Source organism: Podarcis filfolensis (genome assembly GCF_964270895.1).
Source record: "Podarcis filfolensis genome assembly, chromosome: 8".
In the NCBI taxonomy this organism is placed as follows: domain Eukaryota; kingdom Metazoa; phylum Chordata; class Lepidosauria; order Squamata; family Lacertidae; genus Podarcis; species Podarcis filfolensis.
The window spans coordinates 1,390,584-1,417,299 of record NC_139611.1 but is presented as its reverse complement, the minus strand read 5'-3'; the positions used below and the strand labels follow the sequence as shown (position 1 = coordinate 1,417,299).

At 47.7% G+C, this 26,716-nt stretch overlaps 1 protein-coding gene across 1 annotated transcript in view; it reads left to right on the top strand.

Annotated features, from left to right (window-relative positions):
- The window catches only part of KAT6A (lysine acetyltransferase 6A), a 92,066-nt gene extending 84,532 nt beyond the window's left edge, over positions 1-7,534 (top strand). Inside the window, exon 17 of the mRNA XM_083629166.1 lies at positions 2,509-7,534. Within this exon, the coding sequence (XP_083485292.1) occupies positions 2,509-5,132 (2,624 nt within the window). The 3' untranslated portion in view covers positions 5,133-7,534. The remainder of the gene's footprint in view (positions 1-2,508) is intronic.
- The last annotated feature ends 19,182 nt before the right edge of the window (positions 7,535-26,716 follow it).

The window sequence follows — 26,716 nt, the reverse complement described above, 5'->3', positions numbered from 1 at the left end:
TATTTCAGTCAAAAGCTTACTCCTAAGGGGTACACAGAATGGACTGCACAGTGCATAAAGTGCAATGTCCTCTGCATTGGCTTTAGATTCCACAAGAGTAGATTTACAGGAATCTCTTTAAGTACCTTCTTTCTAGATTAGCGGAATACCTTTTCTGGAATCAGCTGTAAAAGCATTCCTCAGAGAACAGAATATAAGATCATAAAACTAAGTTACATAATAGAAAGCAATATCATTGAGGATGTTCTGTGTCTACCTGTGTGTCTGATCGTTTATCTGTTTTAGCTCTGCAACCCTCCACTCATCTGTTACCAAGCCATTATAAGACAGTAGCAGTCCACATTTCTTTATCTAATAGGCTGTTACCTTCAAATTGCATTTGTTCAGTTCCATAAAACTGGAATTGGTTCATTCTTCACCTCCCTGCCACTCTCCCTTTGTCGTCGATGACATTGTGGGAAAGTTCATGCTAGGCTGTAGCTTCTTAACCCTCTCCAAAGTGCTTTTGCATCTAGTCTTGAATTTAGACTATTAAGCTGCATTTAACCTTTAAGAGGTTAAACGACAGTCACTAAGCCCAGGTGGCCCTGTTAAGTGTAGTTTTGTAGTAACCTGTTAGGCAGATGCTTATGCTCTCTGCATGTGAATGAGTCAATTACTGTGAGATACTTGGCTATAATGCTCGATTACCTTTTTTCAAAACTGCAGTACAAAACATTTTAATCTGCTTCCACTGATTCCTCCTCCTTCCAGTAGAGCAGCCTTTTTCAGCCTTGGGTTCCTAGGTGTTGTTGGGCTACCGCTTCCCTCATTCCTGGCTGTTGCTTCTGCTTGCTATGGATGATGAGAGTTGTAGTCCAACAATATCTGGGCACCCAAGGTTGAGAGAGGCTAGTATGCCACATGGGAGCAGCTGTTGGCAAGATAGATGCTGTGGATTGAATTAGGAGGATTGAGGTGTGTGGAAGATCCTACCTTGCAGAGGCTTCCACAATCCACAAGGAAATGATCCTCTTGTGCAAAGCTATGAATTATTCCTTCAGTTCTTCTCCACCCCCCCAAATTGGATAGCCATACTTGCCTCCCTGGGCTGCTATAAATAGTACTAGTTAATGCACTGTGAACATTGGAAATGGGCTGTATCAGTGAGGGTTAGACAATTTGAGTCTGAGCTCTAAAGTATGAATAGGCCTTTCTGCAGTGCACACACTGTGTGTCCCTGCGGTGCCCTGTGCCTTTGTGTAGTTTTGCAGCTTGCTTCTAGTCCCAGCCACAGCACAGCTGTGCAAGAGGCCCCCAGGAGTGCAGCCTCAACCTGGCTCCCAGACACCCCTACTGCTGTCCAAGTGCCACAGTTGTTATTACACCCCTGTGCCACAGAGCTGGGAAGTCGTACATCTCAAAGCTGGGAAAGATTGCTCAATCTTTGCAAATGCCATGGCACAAGCTGCAGTTGGTGGCTGTGAATATGTTCATTTCATTAAATTATATATACATGGCTTAATACAACAAAGTCTCCAAGTGGATCACACAAATTGTAATAATAAAATCACAACCCAAATGTCTGTACATGATATTTAAACACCATAACAATCCAGTAAAACATTAAGCAGAAATACTGAAATGGTGCCTATAGGCTGCTACAAGTGCTGCAAAGAAAAGACATAGTGACCCACAGCTCTGAAGAGTCAGTGACAGTAGTTGCCTGAATGGAGAAAATTCCTTCTGTCAAGGCAGTTTCATTTGTTCATTTCTTGACATCGTTAAAAGGCATTGATTTTATATCTACAAACTCAAGGAGTGATTTTCTGCCTGTCCTTGTAGTAGCAGGCTCTTCCCATGGAAAGCTGAGCAGCAGAAATAGTTCTTAGATTCCAGCATGTAATATTATTTTAGGAGATAATAGTTGCAGCCAACCAGTGACCATGTGCTCCTTCTCCACCAGTCCGTTGGCTTGCTTCATCTCCCACTTGATTGACACCTCACTGGCCAGCATCTCTTGCTCTGTCTGCTTACCTTGGTTGAGAGCTCTTTGGGCTTGTGCCCTTTCGAGGCTTGAGGTGTAAATGCAATACCTGGGAAGGTGGGAGAGAGAGAAAGCAGTTTCAGGTCAGGAGACCCAGCTGAATCTCCTTCCTCTAACACACCAGCCCCACCCTCTAATAGATGTGCAGTTTGTTCTTTAGGTAGGGCTACAAGGTTTAATTAGTAGACTATAGCAGACTAAATCTTCAGTCAGTCAACTGTGGGTGCAACAATTGAGTGAAAAAGGCAGCTTTAAATACAGTATTTATTTCGGATAAGGAGTGGTAACTTGCTAAATTGCACATTAACTTGAGCTTGCTGTAACATCTTAGAGAAGCTGCTCTATGGAGCTTTTGGCAATATGTAATATTAACAGGCAGGTGGTTAATCAACTGCAGATATTTCAGCTGCAAGCCTAGTGAGGAATTGGGACGAGAGGTCTAGCTGCTTAACCTTTCCCTCCTCCTTTCCCCTCCTCTTTAGGCTCTCCTACCTTGAAACCAGTCTCAGTGCTGAGAAAATGTGAAGCGAAAGATTCCCCACTCCAGCCAGACACTTCCACCCCCATGAAGAAGAAGAAGGGCTGGCCCAAGGGCAAAAGCCGCAAGCCCATCCACTGGAAGAAGAGGCCTGGCCGCAAGCCAGGCTTCAAGCTGAAGAGAGGGAAGGTCTTGGCAGCTGCCACCGAAGAGGCAGCTGACTCCACGGAAGCCGCTTTGAAACCAGGTCGCAAACCAAAAGTGCAGGAGAAGGAAGAGCCTGTTGAGCAGAAGGAAGAGCTTCTGCATGTTGTAGAGGAAAGGAAAGAAGAAGAAGAAGAGGAAGAAGAAGAAGGGCCTCCAGAAGTTGGGGACCTGGGAGAGGAAGAGGAAGGTGCAGCTGCCAGTGAAGCAAGAGGGGCTTCTCCTTTAGGCAGCAGCAGCAGCAGCCCAGCAGCAGAAGTCAAGGAACCTGACGTGGAGGAAGAGGTGGAGAAGCCCCAGAGCCTCGGAGAGCAGAGGCAGTCGGAAGAAGAGCAGCCGGAGATGGAAGAACCTGAGCGCGAAGAGGAGGAGGAGGAGGAGGAGGAAGTGGCAGCTGTGGCAAACCAGAATGAAGACCACGATGCGGATGATGAAGAAGACGATGGGCAGGTGGAGCCTGCCAAGAAGAATGAACTGGAAGAGCAGGCGGCAACAGAGGGGCTGAAGGAAGAGCCTGACGCTCAGGAGCCTTTTTTAGAAACAAGCACACAGGACAGCAGAGAAGAGGATGTCAAGAACAAGAGTGAGGGAGAGGCAGATTCTGAGGAGGAGCAAGCCTCCCATGAGACATCGGTGGGATCAGATCCCGTTCCTGGTTCCGAAGATGACCAAGAGGAAGAGCAGCATGCTAAGGAAGGATTAATTGAGCTGAAGGAAGAGGAGCCAATCCCTCACAGTGAACTGGATCTTGAAACCGTCCAAGCAGTGCAATCCTTGACGCAGGAGGAGGAGAACAATGAGCACGACGTAGCCTACCAGGATTGCGAGGAGACCCTAGCGGCTTGTCAGAACCTGCAGAGCTACACCCAAGCTGAAGAGGATCCTCAGATGTCTATGGTTGAGGACTGCCAGGCCTCGGAACATAACAGCCCCATCTCCTCTGTCCAGTCTCACCCTAGCCAGTCGGTGCGCTCCGTCAGCAGCCCCAGCGTGCCCAGTGCCCTGGAGAGCGGCTACACCCAGATAAGCCCTGAGCAAGGCTCTCTCTCCGCACCTTCTATGCAGAACATGGAGACCAGCCCCATGATGGATGTGCCTTCTGTATCGGACCATTCTCAGCAGGTGGTGGACAGTGGCTTCAGCGACCTCGGCAGCATCGAGAGCACAACAGAGAACTACGAGAACCCCAGCAGCTACGACTCGACCATGGGTGGCAGCATCTGCGGTAACAACTCGTCTCAGAGCAGCTGTTCCTATGGTGGCCTGTCGTCCTCCAGCAGCCTCACCCAGAACAGTTGCGTCGTCACCCAGCAAATAGCCAGCATGGGCAACAGCTGCAGCATGATGCCTCAGGGCAGCGTCCAGCCTGCCACAAACTGCAATATCAAGTCCCCCCAGAGCTGTGTGGTTGAAAGGCCTCCGAGTAACCAGCAGCCAGCGGCACAGCCCCCCCAGCCCCAGCAGCCCCAGCAGCCCCAGCCCCCTCCTCCAGCGCAGCAACAGCAGCCTTCCCTGTCCCAGTGTAGCATGAACAATAGCTTCACTCCAGCACCCATGATAATGGAAATCCCGGAATCTGGCAGCACGGGCAACATAAGCATCTACGAGAGGATTCCTGGGGATTTTGGTGCCGGTGGCTACTCCCAGCCATCGGCCACCTTCAGCCTAGCCAAGCTGCAGCAGCTGACCAACACCATAATGGACCCTCATGCCATGCCTTACAGTCATTCCCCCGCTGTGACTTCCTATGCAACCAGCGTGTCTTTGTCCAACACCGGCCTGGCGCAGCTGGCTCCGTCTCATCCGTTGGCCGGGACGCCCCAAGCACAAGCCACCATGACACCCCCTCCCAACTTGGCGTCCACCACCATGAACCTCGCCTCGCCCCTCCTCCAGTGCAACATGTCCACCACCAACATTGGCATCCCCCACACCCAAAGGCTGCAGGGGCAGATGCCCGTCAAGGGGCACATCTCCATCCGCTCCAAGTCGGCACCCCTGCCCTCAGCAGCTGCTCACCAGCAGCAGCTCTACGGGCGCAGCCCCCCTGCGGTTGCCATGCAGGCTGGCCCCCGAGCGCTGGCTGTGCAGCGCGGCATGAACATGGGGGTGAACCTGATGCCAACCGCCCCTTACAACGTCAACTCCATGAATATGAATACCCTGAATGCTATGAACAGCTACCGGATGACCCAGCCCATGATGAACAGCAGCTACCATAGCAACCCTGCCTACATGAACCAGACAGCCCAGTATCCTATGCAGATGCAAATGGGAATGATGGGGAGCCAGGCCTATCCCCAGCAGCCTATGCAGCCAAACCCTCACGGGAACATGATGTACACTGGCCCCTCTCATCACAGCTACATGAATGCTGCTGGGGTCCCCAAGCAGTCTCTCAACGGACCCTACATGAGAAGATGAGCAAGATAAACTTGCTGTCTTTAAAGAACTAACTGAAATCTCTCTATAAATAAAGGAACCTTTTATACTGACAAACCAGAGACAATGGACCTTTTTCCAGTTAAATATTGCTGTAGATCTTAGATGGGGTTTTGTTCCCTTTGGGTTTATTTTATTTTATTTTTAGGGGGCCTGGTCTTTATTCTTTTCACGTTTTGTGGGGTTCTTTTGGTTTGGGTCTTTGTTTTCCCTTCATGATCCTGAAACACTTCACAGTTCAAATCCATTTTTAAAATGGGGTTTGGGTTTACTTTTATTTTTTTCAGGGAGGGAATTGAAAATGTGCACAAAACCATTCTGTGATTTAACAAAGAGTCGTACTTTGCTGACCATCTGGGCAGAGTGTTTAAAACTGTCATATTATCTCATTTTCAGCCGCCATGTTCTTTCTCCTCCATTTGTCCCTTGTGCACAGCTCCTAAGATGGCGCCATCTCTAAAGGTCAGATCCTTCCCACCCTCCCCTAGCTTCTCTTTCCTACTTCAGGCCCAACAGCAGGCTTTGAGGTGGTGACTTAAGGATGGGATAATAGAGCCCAAGGCAAACTTTCTGGTCTTCTTCTGCCATCCCTCCAGAAATAGGAACTCTGAATGGTTTATTCTCCTCTGTCCCCACCTTTCTCTCTCTGAACTAAAATACAGTTTAAATGTAACTTCAAAAGCGTGCCCGTTGCCTTCATCCAAGACTTCTTTGCCCAGCAGCAGCATCTTGAGAACAAGCTAAGTGCAGCCGGAAAGCAGGGCGCTTGGGAGTGGAGTTAGGGAGATGGGATGCTCAGTAAGCCCTGCAGCTGGAAATCTGGCATGTGAATCTTGGACACAACTCTGCTTACGGACTGAGATTCCGAAGGTTCTTGCACCACCTTGAAAGTTGGGGCGCACATTTCAATGGCTGTCAAGAGCCTGTCACCTTCTTCCCTGGCGGGCCTGTTGCTGGCACTGCTGCCTCTTTGCTCCCCCTGCCCCAAGGCGCACCGTAGGGCTCTAGCAGCTTGCAGAGGGTCACTCTTGGGTGTTCCTTCAGCTGTGTGCACCTGGGGGGCCAGAGGAGGGAATGCGAGGGAGACAGGAGGGCAGGGCGAGTCCGTGCAGTGCAATCCATCCCCTCATCCTGGGAAGAGATGCCAGGCCTGTGGGCACATCATCAACTAACGATAAGGAGGGGGACATGTAGCTTATCCTTCTAATGTAAAGTTCTCTGTATATTCCTGTAGAGCTACAGATGCACTTAGATTGACTTAGATGTGTAAAGAATTTTTTTTTCAAAGAAACCTGAAAGGCAGTTGTGGAGGGGGGGAGGGGGGGTTCAACTGCACTAAAACGGACTTCCTCTATACTGTTGAGTATAAAAGCAGAATCCCAGGGGCTTCCAGCCCTCATTTTCTCTTAGTTCTTCAGCATGTGTACAAGGCTGTGTAGGATCCTTGTCCCTGTATATATCTATGAATCCAGGCTCACCTCATCTGTGTCGAAAGACGTCTCGGGCTGCCCTCTCCTCTCTTCCCTGGTCATCTGAGCTGGCATTGCTTCCTGGTTGCGGGGGGGGGGGGGCGTTGTTGGGGTGTCAAAAGCAAAGCTGTTGGCACAAGGGCCATGTAATTTTATTATTATTATTATTTTTTGTCTGCTGTTAACCTTTTTTGGTTTTGGGTTTTTTGTATGGTTTTTAAAAATCAATTGGGCAGCTCCCTCTTTTCCACAAACCTTTGTGACTGTAGAACTATTGTAGAGAACCCAATGTTCTTTTCTATATTATAAAAAAAAAATCCGACACAGTAATATTGGTACCTGTCATCCCCCCCACTTCTGTTTAAGAAATAATAATGATAATAATGATAATAATAATAATAATGTATTTTTAGCAAAATAAACTTGGTAATCTTCTAAAAGAAATTTAAAAAAAACTCACTGTTAGTGACTTTGATGCCTTTTAAAAAAAAGAGCTTTTTCATTTCATTCCATCTTTAAAATTTTTTATCTTTGTTGTAGAATATTAAAGACTATTTTAAAAAAGATGAAAATTCTCTTTAAAGAGATCTCTAGAGTGTGTAACTAGAGTTCCAGATGCCTCTAAAGCCGCATGTACAAAATGAAGCCGCGTCTATTCCTGTCTGTTTATATTTGCTTTTCCTGTTTTGTAACTTCTTTGTACTTCGTTCTTGGTGACTTGTAAGCTTAAAAAGGGGAAGGGGTGCCTGGATGATAAACCCTTTGTAATTCTCCATGTCATGCGCTCCTGGGCCGGCCGGCCTCCCTTCCTCTCCTTGTATGTAATATCACTTTTTCCCTCCCCCCTTTCTAGCAAGTACTTTCAAAAGAACTCTGTACATTTTAACATAAAAAAATAAATTATGTTGAGCCATTTTGGATGTCTGGTTTTGCACATCAAATTTTTCTTCCTCTGAAACGTTGGAGAGCCAAAGCCAGTAAGGGGGCCGAGGGGTCTGTTGGGATACTTTGCATGCAGGATGGACGCTGTGTGTGTGTGTGAAGTTTATCAGTGCAAAAAACTCTAGACATGCTATCACCCCCCCAAAAAAAATCCTCAGCCGGCAACGAACAGCGCCAAAGCTTAATGTTTCTCCTTTCTGACCTGTGAAGAGAGAATGGTTGGTAAGCCACTCTGGGAATTGTAGTTCCATGAGTGGGGAGGGGAATAGGGATCTCCTGTCCACTCTTAGCACATATAACAAACTGCAGCTCCCAGAATTCTTTGGGGGAAGCCATGACTTTCCAAAGTTGGGATCCTAGTAATCTAAATGTACTGTGTGAGTGTGGCCTAACTGTTCCCCTCAAAGCACCAACTTGGTAGAGTCCTCCACTTATACTAAAGTTCATGCAATAAATTGCAGTGAGCCGCTGAGGCATGTGGGGATGAGGCTTGAGTGAGCCTATGTGTTCATGTCTTGGTTAGCTAATATCGGAGGCGGGGGGTACTTTAGATTGGGCATCAAAATAGAAGTCTTCCATGGATGGGTTAAGCCCCTGGATTGGTATCTACAAAGTCTAATCAGAAATTTTCCAACTATCCTCTGTGTTAGGAGGCAGCCCGGGGGGCGGGGGGTGGGACTTGAGCTCTGTCATTGTGAGGTTGCTTGTTCAAGAACTAGTAAAGCCTCCCGAAATGAAAGCTAAGCAACAAGAACAGCCTTCCAGATGTTTGGGCTACATCTAGCCAGCACAGCTGTATTATGGCTATGCTTACTGGGACTGCTGAGGATTGTAGTCCAAAAGACCTAGAGGGTACCAGGTTGGGGGTGGCTGAACTGGAAAGTGGTCTCAGGTTAAGGGCAAGAAGGTAAAGCAGGAGGTGAGCTGGACCTACACAATGCAGAGTCCACCTGCAGCCCGGTTGTGGGTGAAAATTGGATTCTTCTAGCACCAGATTTTTTGAGCTGCACTTTATTCTAAATTTTGTAAAATGCAATTTTCCATTTCAAACTGGCTGTTGCCCACTCTGTGCCCTTTACAATATTTGTAGGATGTCAACTGTCTAAGCTAAAAAGCTTCAGGGATTAAAAGTTGGAAGCTTAAGTTGAAACACATGGAAACTGGCTTCTACCAATCAAGGTGACATCATGGGGTGTTGCTGATTAGGGTCTCCCCTGACATTTCTGCTCTTCCCAAACCTATTGCTTTCTTCTACCTTCAACCCTAAAAGGCAAGTGCAGTATGGCAGGATTCCTGGGTTTAAGTTCGTACTTTACTAGGCTAAATTCATGTGAGAAGGGATGTGTGTGAGAGAGAGCTAAAACAACTCATTTACAGGTTTGATCTCAAAATTTATTAGAATCCATGTTCCTAAAGAGCAGCTGATGAGCCAATTCAATGTGGACTTTGTTCAAGGAGTGGAGCTGATTACAGCTTTTAAGCTTAAAGGATGTAGGGAAAATGGGATATTTTGTGAAGATGGGAGAGTGAGATTTCCCTCTGAAAGAAAAGGAGTAGAAAGAGCAAACAAAATTTATGCTAACTTGGTTCTGTCTCTCCCCCAAGGTGCCTGTTCTAAATGGCCCCTTCTTAAGGATCCCACAGCTCTCGGTTGCTAACCGGCTGCATGTATGTGGAGGTTAAAACTCAGTACTGCCTCCACCATTGGAGGTCATATGCCTCTGGCTGTCAGCTGATGAGGAGCACTAGGAGGAAGAGGGCTGCTGTCCGGCTCAGGTCCTGCACAGCTGCTTCCCGTAGGCATCATCTGGTGGTCCCTGTGAGAACAGGATTCTGGATGCGAGTTGGATGTTTGGCCTTGGTCCAGCAGTAGGGTTCTTACTTTTGAAAGAAGCCTGCTCAGAATTCTGCATAAAGGTGTGTCAAGTCAACACCAAGCAAAGTTCTTTCTCATTTTAACTTTCTCATTTTGCATAATTTTCATTAGACAGGAGGGGCAAAACAAGGCATTGTGGAGAAGCAGTGAAATCATCTCCAAAACTGCTTACAAGAGTCTCTGGCTTCTGAGACTTCTCAAGACACTTCCAAGCATAACTTGGCAACCGTAAGGACCAGAAAGCCAGTCTCTCTTATTTTTAAAAAATGAAATATTCTCAGCCTGAATTTTGTCCTGACTACCATGTTTTTGCAGTGTGCATGCTCTTGTACATCATCATGACATCACCACCACCCTACCTTTCAAGACCACAACATGCTCTAAAATGCTTTCCAAGCAATCCTTAATGAGTGTCAGCCTTGCAGAGGAAGGTTTTGCCAGGCAAACAACCAACAATGATCCTAACAGATGGGCAACACAGCATTGCTAAGACATGAGTTCTAGCACCACATTGGGCAAAAAGATGCCTGCATTTGCAGGCAGCCGGAGTGGATGACCCTTGTGGTCCCTTCCAACTCTAATCTGTGATTCTGTTCTATGATTCCATAGATGTACCAGCCTCAGTCATAGAAACCTGATTTATGGTGAGCTCAGACCATTTACCTACCTAATGCCATATTTAGTACTTGACCTGCAACGATTCTTTATGGCTTCCCCAACTCTGGTACCTTCCCAAGTACTTTGAACTACAACTCCCAGCAGCCCCGACCAACATGGCTGTGCTGGTTGGGGCTGATGGATGTTGTAGTCCAAAACAGCTGGAGGGTACCCAGACAGGAAATACTGCTGTTTGGTCTGAAGCAGCTCTCTTATCACCTGCCCTTCACCTTTTTAACGGGGGGTAGGAGATCCTGAGGTTGATGGACTACAACTCCTGCCATCCCTGACAATTGGCCATGCTAACTGGGGATGATGGGAATTGGGGTCTTGACAGCTGGAGAGCCACAGGTCCCCACCACCTCTAAAAGATGCTAGGAATTGAACCTGTGACCTTTTTTTATAGGAACTACACATTTGAACCTACATGCATGTACACTGCCCGAGTATTCAGCCTACAGCTCAGAAAGAGCCAGAACGTCTTGCGTGGTGTCTGTACATGTGTCTTTTATGTACAGAGGTTTGCCCTTCTCTTTATGCCTGATACAGAAGTTCACATGCAAGAAATGAAGCATTGGTTTATTACATGAATTGGAGAAGGCGTAAATGGAGGCTGCTTCAGACTGCGAACTTGCCGGTATGGGGGCAGCAATTCAGCAATTAAGCATACTTGCACATTAGATCTAGAGAATAAAGAGAATTTGTAACCCAAAGCCTAGAGAGGGAATAACCATGTGCTACAGGCCCACACTGAAAAGAAGAGGTAGGTGGGGAAAGATCTGGAGCAAGCAGAGCACAAAGTCAGGGATAGGACATCTGTCCTAGCTCTGAGAATTAAGCCCTCCCCTTTAGAATCCTGTGCCAAGAAGGCAAGAGTCTCACCTGTTCCTTTCTCCAGCAAGGCATGGGGTTAGACATAGAAGGGATCCAAGGGTCATCTAGTCCAGTCCCCTGCAATGCAGGGATCTCAGCTAAAGCATCCATAACAGAAGGCCATCCAACCTCTGTTCAAAAACCTCCAAGGAAGGAGAGTTCACAACCTCCTGAGGGAAGGCAGAATAGAGTGGGACTATCACTTCTCTTTATCTGAACACTATATGTCTGTTGATGCAGCCTAGAATAGTGTTAGGTTTTTGTGCTGCTGCTGCTGCATCACACTGTTGACTCATGTTAAGCTCGTGGAACCTTTTCACAGGTACAGCTAGTGTCTCCCATCCTATATTTGTGCATCTGGTTCTTCCTGCCTAAGTGCAGAACCTGACATTTGTCCCTACTGGAATTCATTTTGTTAGCTTCTGCCCAGTTTTCCAATCTGCTAAGGTCGTTTTGAATTCTGATTCCATCTTCTGGAGCATTGGCTACCCCTCCCAGTTTCTTCACATTGCCCTTTTAGAACTCAGCAGAAGACAGATGGGGACCAAGCTAGATTAGTTGGCACGACCTGTTGCTGGCGCCTACTATGGGCAAAGCAGAAGTCTTGGGGCTGACTGTTGATCTGGCCAGTACGAATATTGATGCCCATTTTCATACTGTTCCACCACAGAATGGCAGAATAAGCATAGCTCTGGAGGGGCAGCATGATTTGTGGTTCCATCCATGTTACTAAAATTCACACTGGAGAGGAGGAGAAATAGCAGCCATTCCTGGCTTAGACGAAAGAATAAAAAAAACCATGGAACTACGCCTAGCAAATGGCTGGCTCTGTTCTGTACGGTGCTTAAAGCCACACACATGATCAACGTGCAAACAGGGTTGGCCTAAAAGTATTAGGCTTGGCAACTGAAAGCAACCTCAGCTAGTGAGCAACCCAGATGAGAGAACAAACTGCACAGCAACACTTTTAAACACTAGGTGGAGGCAACATTTCAATAACTGAACATTCCTCATTGCTTTTTACAACATTTTCCACTCTCTTCTTTCGGAGACTTTGCATAAGCACATTTATGATTCCAATTCAAAGTGATGGTTTTGCATTTCTTAAATCCCACATGGTCCAGGGTATCTGAAGGACAGTTTTATGATACTTTCTGCCCATTTTGATTGGGGGGGGGGGGGGCTGGCAGAGTCTGATCATTCCCTGCCATTGAAGGTAAGTTGGTGGCTCCATAGGATTGGGCTTTCTCTGCGGATGTTTTCTCCAGATGTATGTTTGGCCCCTCTGATTTCCTTGCTGGATGGGGGGGTAAACCCCGCTCCCCCATGCCCAAACCCAGTTCTAGTAGGCTTTCAATGACTATTGAGCCCCTGATGTTTGACTTCTCCTGTTTTGGGATGTCAGTATTTAATCTTCTTTTAATTTGCTTGGTTGTATTTTGTTTCATTTTCCACTTATGGGTTATGTCTCGTTATAGTCCTACTTAAAGTAGATTGACTGAAATTAATAGACACGGCTAACTCAACTCTCAGCAGCCTTAATGACAATGCAATCCCCAAGATTTTGGAAGCCATGACTGTTTAAAGTGGGATAATACTGGCTTAAATTAATATAGTGTGAATGAGGCCTAAAGCATGATCAGATTTGCAGCCAGGCAAAAACACTCAAGGAAGCAGGGCTTGGGAGGGCTGCAGCTCAGGAAGGAATGCAGCCTGGGAAGAGTCCTGAGGGCCAGGTAGAAGGCTACATTTGGTCCCAGAGCCTTAAAAAAACCCCTAACTTTTATCTACTTGCTCAGTTGATAGGAAAACATACGTCTCTAATGATTCATCTGTATTGTGTCATTCACACATGTTTGAGGCCCACATTGGGCAAAGGTTTCCTGCAGTTCAGGGCATTGGACAAGATGAGCCTCGTAGTCCCTTCCAACGTGACAGTTCTGTGATTCTGTGACGGTAGGTCATTCCTTGATGGGTCAGTGATTGGTCAGCTCATGTGTGAACCAGCTCTCAAATGAAAAGACATCACACAACCTTCCTAGGTTGCATTGTCTATTGCCGAATGGTTTCTGTACTTACAAAGCTATAAATAACAGTCGCTGGCCTTCCATATGTGTGGAAACAGCACAAAATCTTTCTTTCTTTAAAAAATACCTGTTTTTAAAGGTTCAAAATAGCTTACCGACAAATCTAAAGCCACTTCATTTTCTATGCACCTTTTGTTTCCCTTTTCCTTTTTTCACTTTATCTTGTTTAACCAAACTATTTTCAATATTTTTTTTTTAAAAATCTAAAGCTATTTCCATTGAACAGTAAAATCTAAACACAAACCTGCAATATTAAACAATTAAATATAATCAAACAATAATAAAGTAGATAACAGAGAGGAGAGACTAGCAAATTAAGGCACATCCTCAAAAACGTGCAGAAACATGAAAGCCTCACACACCTTTCCAAATGCATGTAGTGGTAAAGGTTGGCAGGTTGGGTTGTGGAGCCAGTTCCACCACACTGCTGAGAGGGGCCTGTCCCATCGCCTCATGGACTGAGCTTCCTTCAGAGACAATCTGTCTTCTGTTATGCTCATGAAGAGCTTCCTTTTTCCTGCCTTTCTCATATTTCTCCAGTGGCTGCTGGCAAGCTGCCCTGGACCCGTTCTTAACATGCAGATACCTTGGTGGGGTGGCAGCACTGAGCAACTGGGCCAAGTCCTGCATCAGCAGGAGAGGTGGGAAGCAGGGCTCATGCCTTCAGCTTTGCCAAAAGACCAGCTCCATCAGGCACCTCCTCCCACTGAACTGTGCCAGCTAGCCAGTATAAGAGTTTAAAAAATTGTGCCTGCATTTGATCCCCACTCTGCTTTCTCCCTATCCCTTTTCCCTGGTGTGTTGTGTCTTTTTAGATTGTAAGCCTGTGGGCAGGGACTGTCTTGTTTTAATGGATTGTAGCTAAGCCACTCTGGAAGCCTGTTTTGCTGAAGAGTGGAGTACAAACCAGCCAACCAACAAGTTCTGACTGCTGCATAAAGCCCTAGACAACTTGGGACCAAGATACCTGAAAGGTCATCTCAACACACATATACCTCTGGAGGTGGGAGGGTCTCCTGCTGGTACAGTGGTACCTTGGTACTCAAACAACTTGGAACCCAAACACTGCAAACCCGGAAGTAAGTGTTCCAGTTTGCGAACTTTTTTCGGAAGCTGAACATGCTCCAATTTGAGTGCCACACTTCCATTTTGAGTGTTACACTGAGTTCTGTCTGTTTTTGCTATTTATTTTGTGTTATTGTTTTTGCGGCTCTTTTTTGTTTTGTTTTTGTGACTGTGTAGAACCCAGTTCAGCTACTGATTGTGTGACTGCAGTACATTGTTTATTGCTTTCATTTTATGGATCAGTTGTCTTGTTAGATAGTAAAATTCATGTTAAATTGCTGTTTTAGGGGTTGTTTTTAAAAGTCTAGAACAGATTAATCCATTTTGTATTACTTTCTATGGGAAAGAGCACCTTGGTTTTGGAATGATTTGGTTTTGGAATGGACTTCCAGAATGGATTAAGTTTGAGAACCAAGGTACCACTGTACCAACTTATCAGGCAGTCTGTTCCACAAAATGCAGGACTTGGGCCTTGAGTGTTGTGGCATCTGCCCTTTGGAACACCCTCCCCTTGGAGATTAGGCAGGCGCTGCCTCTGTTGCCTTTTCAGCACCTGCTGAAGACCTTCCTCTTCCCACAAACCTTTTCTGTAGAGATCATTCTCAGTCTGCACCTGTATTGGAATTGATTTAATATTTTTTCATTGTTTTATCACTCTTGTGTTTGCTGCCCTGGGTTCATCTGGGAGAAGGACGGGATAGAAATTTAAGAGGCAGGCAGCCAGGCAAGCAAGCAAGCAAGCAAGAAAACAATACCATTGACATTAAGCAGTGAATACCTGCTTAATACCTGGATATTCCCCCAGTATTTCCCCTACAATAGCAGGAGTGAGGAGCTGCCTTGAGCCCCACAGGCACATTTTCCTTCATGGGCAACTTTCTGGGGGCCGCACACCAGTGGTGGGTGGAGCCAGAGGCAAAAGTGGGTGGAGCAACAAATGTGACTCTTAGCTTTGTGCAATAGGCTACATTCCAAACACACAAAAATCAGCAGCTTTACACATACTGTTAGACATTAAAAAAAGGTAAAGAGACCCCTGACCATTAGGTCCAGTTGTGGCCGACTCTGGAGTTGTGGTGCTCTGGGTTGTGGTGCTCATCCCGCTTTACTGGCCGAGGGAGCCGGCATACAGCTTCCGGGTCATGTGGCCAGCAGGACTAAGCCGCTTCTGCCGAACCAGAGCAGCGCACGGAAACGCCATTTACCTTCCTGCCAGAGTGGTACCTATTTATCTACTGGCACTTTGACGTGCTTTCGAACTGCTAGGTTGTTAGGCATAGTTCAGCAATAAAACAACAAAGCACCTGATGTCAGTGAAGTTAACTCTTTATTCAAATAAACAAAACAGCTCAGTCCTAGTGGTCACCGCAGCAACCCTTCCCAGTAGGTCTTGCCCCAGTGAGGCAGTTGCGAGGACTGCCGGTTCCTGCCTTCCCGCCGCTCTCTGAGTCTCCTCCTCCCCTGGGTCCTTCTCAAGCAATCTGAGACTCTGTCCACGTGCCTCTGCTCTGCCATCTTCTTGCCTTTTCTGGTCCTGGGAGACCAGGGGGGACAGGAGCTGGTCACAGCAGGAGGAGGAGACCCCCCCCCCAGATTCTTCAGCAGCCTGCCTCTTTGTCTGCTGGTCCCTCTCCTCCTGCCTCTTTCTGCTTACTAAACCCTGTGGCTGCAAGAAGCTGTCAGCAGGGGACAGCAATCACACACTGGGTACAGCTTCAACTGGCTGGCTAAACCAGATGATGTTAGCCGACCAAACCCTCCATGAGTGAGGGACTTCCCCTGCCTGCAAAGACAGGCTCAGGCAGATCAAGGGCACGAGGCCAAGAGTGGATCTAACGGTCAAGAAGGCAGTTTCTGCACATGCTGTAGTGTAGAGGGAAGTTAGGGGCAGATAGGGCTTGTCATCCCCTTCATGGATCCCTGCCTTGTCGTGGTGAAGGGGCTTGAATAACTCTGAGAAGCTGTGCGCCATGCCGTGCAGGGCCACCCAAGACGGACAGGTCATAGTCGAGAGTTTAGATTAAATGTGATCCACCAGGAGAAGGAACTGGCAAACCACTCCAGTATTTTGCCAAGAAAACTCCATGGACATAAAAAGAAGCTTTGAGAAGAAAGTGAGAGTTTCCAAGGCATGCTCTTGGGGTCATGGAGAGTCGAACACGACTAAGACGAGTAAACAACAACAACAAGGGCTTGTCATGCTGGGATGGTAGCCTGTCTAGAAGAAGGAAAATTCTGAAACTAAAGTTCCTCTGTCTTGCAAGGTATCTTTGTGAGATGAAAAGGCTATGGACTAAACCCTACACAAATCTGGAGTGGAGTCCCTAAGAGGGTTGGGTGGCACCATGTCTGCCTCCTTCCAGCAACTTCCGCAGCCAAGATGGTGCCAAATGTCTTGCTTTACTTTCCCTTGGAAAAACCAGCAATGCCGAGAGCAGGGTCTGGGCAGCCCAGGACCCCCAAACATACTGCCCAGGCTTGCGCCCTGGGGAGGTCCCTTCGGTGCTGCTATTTCAGCAGTGTGGCTTCATTCCGGAGGCATACTCCATGGTCTCTCCAGACAGATGGATTCCAACAGCATGTAGGCACCCATGATGCCATTGTATAATTGGTTGCAGCTGGGGTGGGGTCAATCATTGTAGAATGCAATGGCTTTAGGACCGTGGTCAAGTGATCCTATGCTCTGGGTAAGCCTACATGCCTTTTCAAGCCAGGATCATCCACTCTGTTGGGCAGTGCCTCTCTAGCGTCTCAGCCAGAGGTCTTCCTCATCCTCCGTTATGTGGGCCTTAATAATGGGAGACGCTGCCAAGAGTTGAACCTAGGACCTTCTGCATACCCTCCCACAAGGCTGTGAGCCCCCCTAGACAGCCACCTTCTCTGCCTCCTGATGGGTTGGGCTACAACCCCAATCAACATGTGCTGGTTGGGGCTGATGGGATTTGTAGTCCAAAATCTGTTGGTGTGGGCTGCTCCACATCATCTGGAGCTGTCTTATTTCAAGCCAGGCCATTGGTCCAGCTAGCTCAGTATTGCCTGCATTGCCGGGCAGTGATTCTCCAGAAAAGGATCTTTCCCATTCATTTGTGCTGAGGCAGGTGCTCTGCCTCTCGACTAGGCCCCTCCTTATTGCAAAAGATACTGGCTGAAAGATACTCTTGTCGGCATCCATAAAATCAGCAGCTGAGAGGATGGGATTTGTTTCTGGAATCAGTGGCGTAGCGTGGGTTGTCAGCACCCGGGGCAAGGCAAGTAATTTGCACCCCCTAACCTGTGGATTTGTGCCCCCTAACCCGTGGATTTGCACCCCCTAACCCTAACCCCCAGATGTTGCGCCCGGTGCGGCCGGCCCCCCCCTGCACCCCCCCACGCTACGCCACTGTCTGGAATGCCTTTAATGATATTGTTATTGATGTGTTTGATGCCCTGGGCTCCATTGGGAGGGAAGGTGGGATACAAATTGAAAGCGGCAAAGTGTTCTTCTCCAGCCTGGGATACCTACATCTTCTTTGGGAAAACAAGCCCAGAACAGGGAGGCTGTGGAGACTGACTGGGAAGAGATGACTCACATAGAGTTGCAATGATGCATTTCAGGGGGTTGGACTAGATGACCCTTTGGGTATCCCTTCTAACTCTACAATTCTGTGATTCTAGGGAGCCTCCTCCTCTCTGGAGCTTTTGGCTCACAGGAGCGAAGTTATTCCACCAGTTCATTCCTCATAACACAGTACAGTGGTACCTCAGGTTACATACGCTTCAGGTTACAGACTCCGCTAACCCAGAAATAGTGCTTCAGGTTAAGAACTTTGCTTCAGGATGAGAACAGAAATTGTGCTCCGGCGGCACGGCAGCAGCAGGAGGCCCCATTAGCTAAAGTGGTGCTTCAGGTTAAGAACAGTTTCAGGTTAAGAATGGACCTCCGGAACGAATTAAGTACTTAACCTGAGGTACCACTGTATAGGAATGACTCCTTTAACAGGGCAATGAAAACGTAGTAATGTATATGGCGACTGATTTTTTAAAAGAATATTTCAATTTATTTAAATAATATTGATGATGATGATGATAAACATAACAACAATTTTGATGACATGATTTTCAGACAGACCTATCTGAAAACTGATGGAGGGCAGAGCTTAGTTTCACTTCCTTGATTGGAAACTCAGGAATTTTGGAACGGTTTATGGCTCTAGGGCACTGGCAACTAGAACAAGTCTCAATATGTTGAATCATAGAATTGCAGAGCTGGGAAGGACGCAAACGGCCGTGTAGCCCAACCTCCTGCAATGCAGGGATCTCAGCCAAAGCATCCATGTCAGATGGCCATCCAGCCTCTGCTTAAAAACCACCACTTTCTGAGGGAGACCGTTCCACTGTTTAGTTGGAACTTCCTTTCTTGTAATTTGAATCCATTGATTTGGGTTCTACTCTCTGGAGCAGCAGAAAACGAGGCTGCACCATCCTCCATGTGACAGCCCTTCAGACAGTTGAAGATGACTATCATATCATTAATGTACTTTCTCTCAAGTTTCAGCAGGTGCTAGCACTGCACAATTTTATACATGCCTTCTCAGAAGTAAGTCCCATTCAGTTTAGCAGGGCTTACTCCCAGGAAAATTAGTACAGGCTTGCAGATTTCAATAGCAGTTTTGCCTTAGGAGGGTTTTGATATTTCTGCAAATATTATGCAGATGTTTTAATTAGCTCCAGTTTGGATGAAAATAACTGAAATCACTCTTTATCTTTTTTATAAAAGACTTTGTTGAGTAATGAAAACATTATACAATGCAGTAGAACACAGCAAAGAATCAACAGGTGGCTTACCGTTATTGATCCGTGATACATAATTAGAGAGCACTTCAAAATATAGAAAGGTTCAATCCAGGAATGACTTTTCTTAAGAAACTTCACCCCCCCATATCCATTACAAAATTTGCCTAGCCCCGATAATAGAATCATTCCCAAAATATGTTTTGAGGAAGGCACTGATGAAATAATTTGGCTTCGTTGAGCCAAAAGCAACTACCCAGAGAGGAGGAGGCCCCCGTTGCAACCCTGTGTGAGTCACTGCTTTGGACATTCCTCTTCCCAATCAATATCCACTGGAAAGCTGGTCCTTTTGCCACATCACTGCAGTGTGTATGGTTGTTCTGTGGCATCCCACACGAGTCCCTGGGCTGGGCTTGCTTTCCCATTGAAGATGTACAGTAGATAGGGCAAACTGGACAAGAGCACTTCGTGGCTCTCAGTTTTTGTGTGAGCTGTATACAGTGAGATATTAGACCTCATTCTCCCTTGTATGTGGTTTAGCAATTTCCGCTTTGTTGCCAATGCTTGCCTGTTGTATCTCTACATGAGCCAGTGTTTGGCACTTACTTATGAAATGGGGTTCATGCTCAGAATGATATGCAGAAACACAGGATATTCTTTTTTTAAAAATAATTTTTATTAACAAGCCAATAAAATCACATTAATTCCAAATCACATTAATTCCAAATTACACAGCCAAAGTTTAAATTTTTTTGTTGGGGGTACCCATACTTCGAGCTCCGAAAGGGATCCAAACATCTCTCTTGCTGCTGCTTTAATATACACAGTTCTGTCCAAATAGTATTCACAGTTCTATTCCATCTTCTCTTTGTTGTTTTCCTTATCTTCTTGTTTCCTTTATGATCTCTGATAGTCTCCACAAGCGGGTTGAAAACAAACGTTGTTATATCCTCTGTGGATTTTACACTCATCCAAGAGCCATATCAAAACAGACAGACATAATTTCAACACCTCCGTACAAAACGTTTCCCACAGTCTGTCCTGATTTCCACAGGCCTGCCGCTCTCATAAATTTTCTCAGGGGGCCCTGCCAGGCCGATCTCACATTCCGATATAGTAACGAGCCATAGTCCTCCTCCCCCTCAGTCCTCCTGCGGGCAGGCCTGCCATAACAATCTCTTTTTATGACTGCGTCACAGAGAACTTTCTTTCCTTTCTCGATGTTCCCACACGCCATATTTTTGATTAGTAACTAATTTCCACACAGTTCTTACTCCTCCTGCTTGTGATCAGTAATCGCGACATTCTTTCTTAGGGGGAGGGGTTATTGGGTACTCACATAAGACAAAAAAAGAAAAGTCCCCCCCTTTCAGTCTCGCTCCGACATACCAATTCTTTGATGATGATTTTTCTTGATTTATTGTTGAATCCAGCCCGTCACTCCACATCCCAGAGATCCCTTTAATTAGCAGTCTTTACTCCCGATCTTCACTCGAAGTATGTGCATTTGCTTCTTTTCTAATTGTTTATTTCGAGCTAATGCAGCCAGCACACGATCAGAGACAGCATCCGGGAGAGCCGGACCCACACGAGGGCTTTGTGCCTAGTGCCCTCACCCCCTTCTTTCAAATCCGGGGTGATTTATGGCCACAGCAGGCAAGGGCAGTGTTCCCCATTCCCTTGGGCAACAAGGGAGGCTGCATACTCCCATATCAGCCTCTTAATTACCTCGTGTGAGCCGGAGAGATGTTATTGTCGGCCATCTTCCAATGCGCCCCTAGCGGCCCCCAACAACACAGGATATTCTTATGCTTTCACAAACAGAATCCAGGTGCAAAAGAGACATGGAATAAAATATTTCTGATCCCCCAAATTTGTTTTTATACCTGAACTGAACTAGGGTTACATTTGTAATAATAAAATAAATTATCATCATCATCATCATCATCATCATCCCTGCCCCCACCCTCCACTTTCTTCATTTCAATAGTATAAATTCTTTTGGGGTGGGGGAATCATTTTGTTCTTGCCATTATCAAACAGTTGGAAATAAGAAAACTTTGCAGATCTACTTCAAATCACCCAGCGATCTCCCAATACAGTGGTACCTTGGGTTACAGACGCTTCAGGTTATAGACTCCGCTAACCAGATATAATACCTCGGGTTAAGAACTTTGCTTCTGGATGAGAACAGAAATCGTGCTCTGGCAGCAGCGGGAGGCCCCATTAGCTAAAGTGGTGCTTCAGGTTAAGAACAGTTTCAGGTTAAGAACGGACCTCCAGGCTGAATTAAGGACGTAACCAGAGGTACCACTGTAGATCCCAATCTGCCTTCTCCCTGACACCACTGAAGAAACCTTTTGCAACAGGAGGAGGTGAAGACTGTTTCCAATTAAAATTTCTAGCATCAGCTATTCGGAAAATTGCAACAAAAATCTTTTGAGCTTTTTAAATTAAAGATTTCAGGTTGTGATTATCGTTTAACAATGGAATACAAATGAAGTTTTGCTCCATGGTGGTGTCTCATGAGCTAATCAATTTTTGGCAGCCCAAACCTGCACCAATGCAATCGATTGAGTTAACGTGCTGACAACTTTTGTGACAATTGTCGTCAGCCTAATTTGGGGCAATACAACTACGGAAGTTGTTCCCAACCTATAAACTGGACGGTAACTTTAGATGTGCTCTGCTTAAGCAAACTCTATAGAAGCTAAAAGCAGACTGAGGCAACATAACCCTTTAAAATGGCTGGGGTAATAAACACGTCTTAACCTGGAGCCAAAAAGCTTGCAATGCCTCCTCTAGTTTGGGGAACCACCACAGAAATGGCTCTCTCCTTTGTACATACATATTATATGTGCCTTAATCAGTCTTCAGCTTGCTGCTGATTTTAATTGTTATTTGAAAGTTTTAATTTTCTGTTTTTACTGATAATTTTGATTTACTCTGCTTTGAGGTTTTTGGTTTTTTACAATCAAGTGGTAAATAATTTGTTATTAACTATATGAGTCTTCTTCTTTGGCGATCACTCGTAGCCAAGTAAGATTGTCTTCCATAAACACGGTTTTAACAATAAGGCCGTAAGTCATTGTGGAGGCCAGTTCTGGATCCACATGTCCTTCCACAGTGGGGACATTGGTTTCTGGATGGGAGTTGATCATGGTGAGAGTTTGCCAAATGTGCCTTCCTCTTAGCACCTTTCTCCCTTGCGTCCTGAGTTCGAGTGTCTTCAAAGCCCATGGCACCTTTGGTAAAGGCTGTTCTCCAACTGGAACACTCGCAGGCAAGTGTTTTCCAATTGTTGGTGTTTATACTACATTTTTTTAGATTGAATTAAATGAGTAGTGCAACTCTGCTAAGGGAGGCGCTCTGAGAAGGGCCTCAGCAGAAGACAGAACATAGGAAGCTGCCCCCTGCCCAGTCACACTACTGGTCCATCTAGCTCCCTATTATTTACATTGACTGGCAGCCGCCCTCCAGGTGAGGCTCACGTTACAGACCACTTCATGCCCAAATAATATCCTCCTCTGCAGAAAGCTAGCATGCCAGGAAAAAGGGACCCAATTGAGCCAAGATATCAAGATTTGGAACCCCAGACGAAAAGTAGGCCAGTCTCTCACCAGGTCAGACCCTGGACAGCTCCAAGAGACGGTTAGCTTTTTCTCCATAGCTCAGTAGCAGAGAATCTGCTTGGCCTTTTGAAGGTCCCAGGCTCAATCCCTGCCATCTCCAGGCAGGACTGCAAGATAGCGCTGCTGGAACCCCTGGAAAGCTGCTCCCAGCCAGTGCTGCTCCCAATACTGAGCGGGGTGGACTAGTGGTGTTCCTCTCTTCGGTTGAGGCCCTTCACCGAGGGCCCTCCTTACAGAAAGCGCCCTAGGCTGGCTGGAATTTGACAATGGCTGGAGGGGACCACATTGGGGATCCCTCATGGGATGGTTCGAAGGCTGGACAAGGGCTTAGGAGGCTCAGGTTCAAATTCCCCTTCAGCCATAAAGCTTATTGGGTGACATTGAGCCAACTCTTAGCCTACACCAAAGGTGCCCCCCCCCATGTTTGTGTGAATTTCCATGTGGTAATCATGCATCCTGGGCTCTTCCAATTGGCTGCTCCTACATTACAAGGGGGGCTCCAGCCAGCATAGCCAATTGACAGGAGTGAGCTGGCAGTAAATCACAAGCTGGTGTTAAGTGTTGGAGTTAACTCTTTATTATCAAGAACACAATCTGCACTGACTTGGCTTAGTATCAAGCCTAATGAGCACAGTAGCTAATACCTGGTAGGTTGAGCTACCATACCCCACGGTTCAGTTGCCAAGACTGAAAGTCCCCACCTCCCCTGGGTTTTTCCCAAGCAATCAGAGATTGTGCCTGTGTGAATCCAACGTCTTGTCAGGAGGGAGAGACACCCATGGCTCTTCACCAGCCTGGCTCATGTCTGCCTCTTGGCCTCCCTCATCCGACTCTCCTACTTCAGCTTCTGCCTCTGAGTCTGGACTTATTTCTGCCACAGACTCCCCCAGCTCACTAAGCCCTGTTACCTCTTCAGCTTCCAGCACCTTCTCTTCCCAGTCTTCTTTCTCTAAGCACTCATTGTTGTCCCACCACCACTCCGCAGGTTCTGAGCTTTCTTCCATTGGGGGTTCCCCCAGCAGGGTCCTCCCACCATTCCTTTGCCTCCAGCCAGTCCATGACACCAATGGTCAAGACTGATGGTCAAGAGCTATAGTTCAGAAACTCCTGGGAGCAACAAGATCCATTTTTCACTGAGGGTGGGGGAAAGACCACACATACCACCTTGCATTCCTGGAAGAAAGGAGGGAAAGAAAGCTGATAAATGACATTTCATCCATTCCCATTGTGGGTTTCCCCTTCTCCCCCCAGCTGGGGGGCTGCGTGACCCCTGGGCCACCTCCAGCTACCTCTCACCCTCCCGCTCTTAAGGGCACAGAGTAGGGCAGATGGCCTCCCATTACGGCTGCCTCTGCCTCTCCAGCAGTCAGCCACACCCTCTCTCCCTTGCCAGCTGGCTGCTCCTGGAAAGGACTCCACAGCCCTCGGGTGCAAATACTGAAGCCAAGATATTTGTGGCAAGGAGTAGCCATGATGAATTCCAATTAAAAACAAAGCCAAAATAAAGACAAGGAGCCCTTTTAAGCTTTGCCCCAGGCAGGGCACTTCTCTCCTGCCCCACAAATAACTTGCTGACAGTTTTGGAAAGGATCTCCAACACGACATGTGTGAGAGGCAGACCCAAGTCTGTGTGCATGGAAGATGGCATCCAAAGTGGGGTGATGCTGCTTGCTCTTTCCAAAGCACCCCCACCTGTGTTTTAGCAAGGCCAGCCAAACACTGTCCAATGGAAGATGTAAATAGTGTGGGAATGTTCAGGGTGGCAGAAGAAGTAATATTGTTTATTAATATCCTTCCTAACTTGTGCTAGCAAGTTCCTTTACTTAGCAGAGTTTACATTCCCCTTCTCATGCACAGCAGAAATCTGGTTGCAGGCTTGTTAGAACCTCTTACTATTATGTAATTCAATCTCCCTCAGATTGAATTGTATGTTCTTGGTAAGATCCCCTTTTGAATCCCTCGTAAAAGAATAAAGACACCACAGTCTTATTCATACTCAATAAAAATAAAGTTTACTCACGATCAGGCAGAGCACAGCGTGATCCCTGAAGGCAGACTTTTGGCTTAAAGTCACAAACTTATACTAACAGGTTTATCCCATAAGACAGATGACCTGGGGGACTGCTTGGCTGGCAGCCAGCAGCTCATTCCAGGAAGTTCGCAGGACGAAAAGAAGACGGAAGAAAGGGAGAGAGTGGTCTGGAAAGGTCATGCCCACCCACTAGTCCCATGCAAGGAAGGATGCTCCAGGCCAGGAGGAACAGGAAGTTGCGACTGGCTGGACCAAACATTCCCTTCCATGTCCACTCTAGCAAAACAAGGACTGTTGTATTTGACTGCTCCCAGTGGATTACATCCCATAAATAGCTGCCCCCCCACCTCCCAGTTGCTTTTAACCTTCCAGCCTATTTTGGCAGTCTGAGGTAGCTAGCAAATACTCTGCAGACTTCTCATGCCCCATATGCTTGTGGTTTCTGTTTAGCTTGGTGGGCAAATGGCTTGCGCAGACTGGCACAGCAAGGCAGGAAGCTGCCTTATACGGAGGCAGACCATTGATCTATCTAGCTCAGTATTGTCTACACCTGGAATGGGGCACCTGTGGTCCTCCAGATGTTGCTGGACTACAACTCCCAGCATCCTTTCTTGCATCAGAAGAGCCTGCTGGATCCAGTCAATGGCCCATCCAGTCCCGCATCCTGTTCTCCAAGTGATCACCCAGATCCCTCCCCTCTGGAGTGATGGTGCCTTTGACAGGCACTGGATTCCAGTCTGGTTTGTGAAGGGAAGAGAAATGGTTGGCTTGGTTGATCAAACACCCTGTAAGATGGCCGGTCTGACTACTAGGCAAAGAGAGACAGCTGATTTTAGTCATGAAAGGGTAGCAAGCATGTATTATCCCCGTGTTGCAAGGCAGGTGCTGAATATAATGGAACAGCTGCTTGTTGCATCATCCAGGTGAGCTCTGATGCGATTTCAGCCTGGGTCATGGCATGCTGATGCAGCCCAATCCGATGCATTTCAACTCACAAACAAGTCCTGCTGAGTTACTCTCAAGTAACTATGCTTAGGATCACAGCCTCCCCTACACTAGACGTGTGCCAAGGACCAAAGCCACTGTCTCCCCTCCCTGCTCCCTGTCTCCCAACTGGGTTTGGCCTTGGATCATGTGCCCAGTGGCCTGTTCACACAGAGAGAACAATTTCCTTCCTAGGGAGGAACTGGAATACTCTGCAAGGCATTTTGGGTCTTTCCTGACTGTGGATTCTGTACACTTCTAAATTTCTACAAAAGAAAAACAAAACAGGCATGCCTTTTAGCATTCCATCCCCTCTACAATCTGAAAGCAGGGGGGCTCTCTGCCCACAGCCTTGCCTGTTGAAAGCAGCAGAACTCTGCACCTGCTCAGGGGCCCTCTGACCCGCAGACCTGCCAGTGGAAGGAAACTTAACTCTGCACCCTCTCTTTTCTTTACGATGTTCCAGAGTTGAGCCCATTCATTGAAAAGAGATGCTTAGGGGGCGGGCAGCCGAGGGGGGCCCTCCTCCTCTTCCCCCTGCAGCGAGCACAGAGAGAGCCCCTGCCAGATGGGCAGGTGGTGGTGGGCAGGAGCCGTCCCCTGCTTAGCCCAGGCAGAGCCGCATCTGCATCGATTCAGATCCCATCCCGCCGCCCCCTCCCGCCACTGCTGAGCGGTTAGTGGCCGCGCGGGGAGCATCTGAGCTGGGCAGACGCGCCACCGCAGCGGCATCGGCAGCAGCAGCGGCAGCGGCGGCAGCAACCCCCCCCCCCACTGCAGCGGCGGAGGCGGAGGCGCCCTACCTGCCCGCAGCCCGCCTCGCTTCGCCTGCGCAGGTGGCCCGTCGGAGCCGCCGCCTCGCCGGAGCCGGCATGCCGGGGGCCAGCTCGCCGGGCGGGCCGCCGGGAAGCGCGCACTGAAGCCCAGCGGCCGGAGCGCGCCCAGCCCTCGCGCCCCGCTGCGCGCCATCCTCCGCGCCCGGGCCGCCTTGCCCCTCGCCTCCCGAGCTCCTGGCGCGCCGCGCCCGCCTCCTGCCGCAGCAGCAGCCTCTCCTCCGGCCGCGGCGCCGCTTCCCCTCCCGCGCGGCCGCAGCGCAGCTGCTCGGGCGCGGGGCGGCGGGACTGCAGTGGCCGCCGCCGCGTCGGCGTCGTCTGGGGCCGTCCTGGTCCTGGTCCGGGG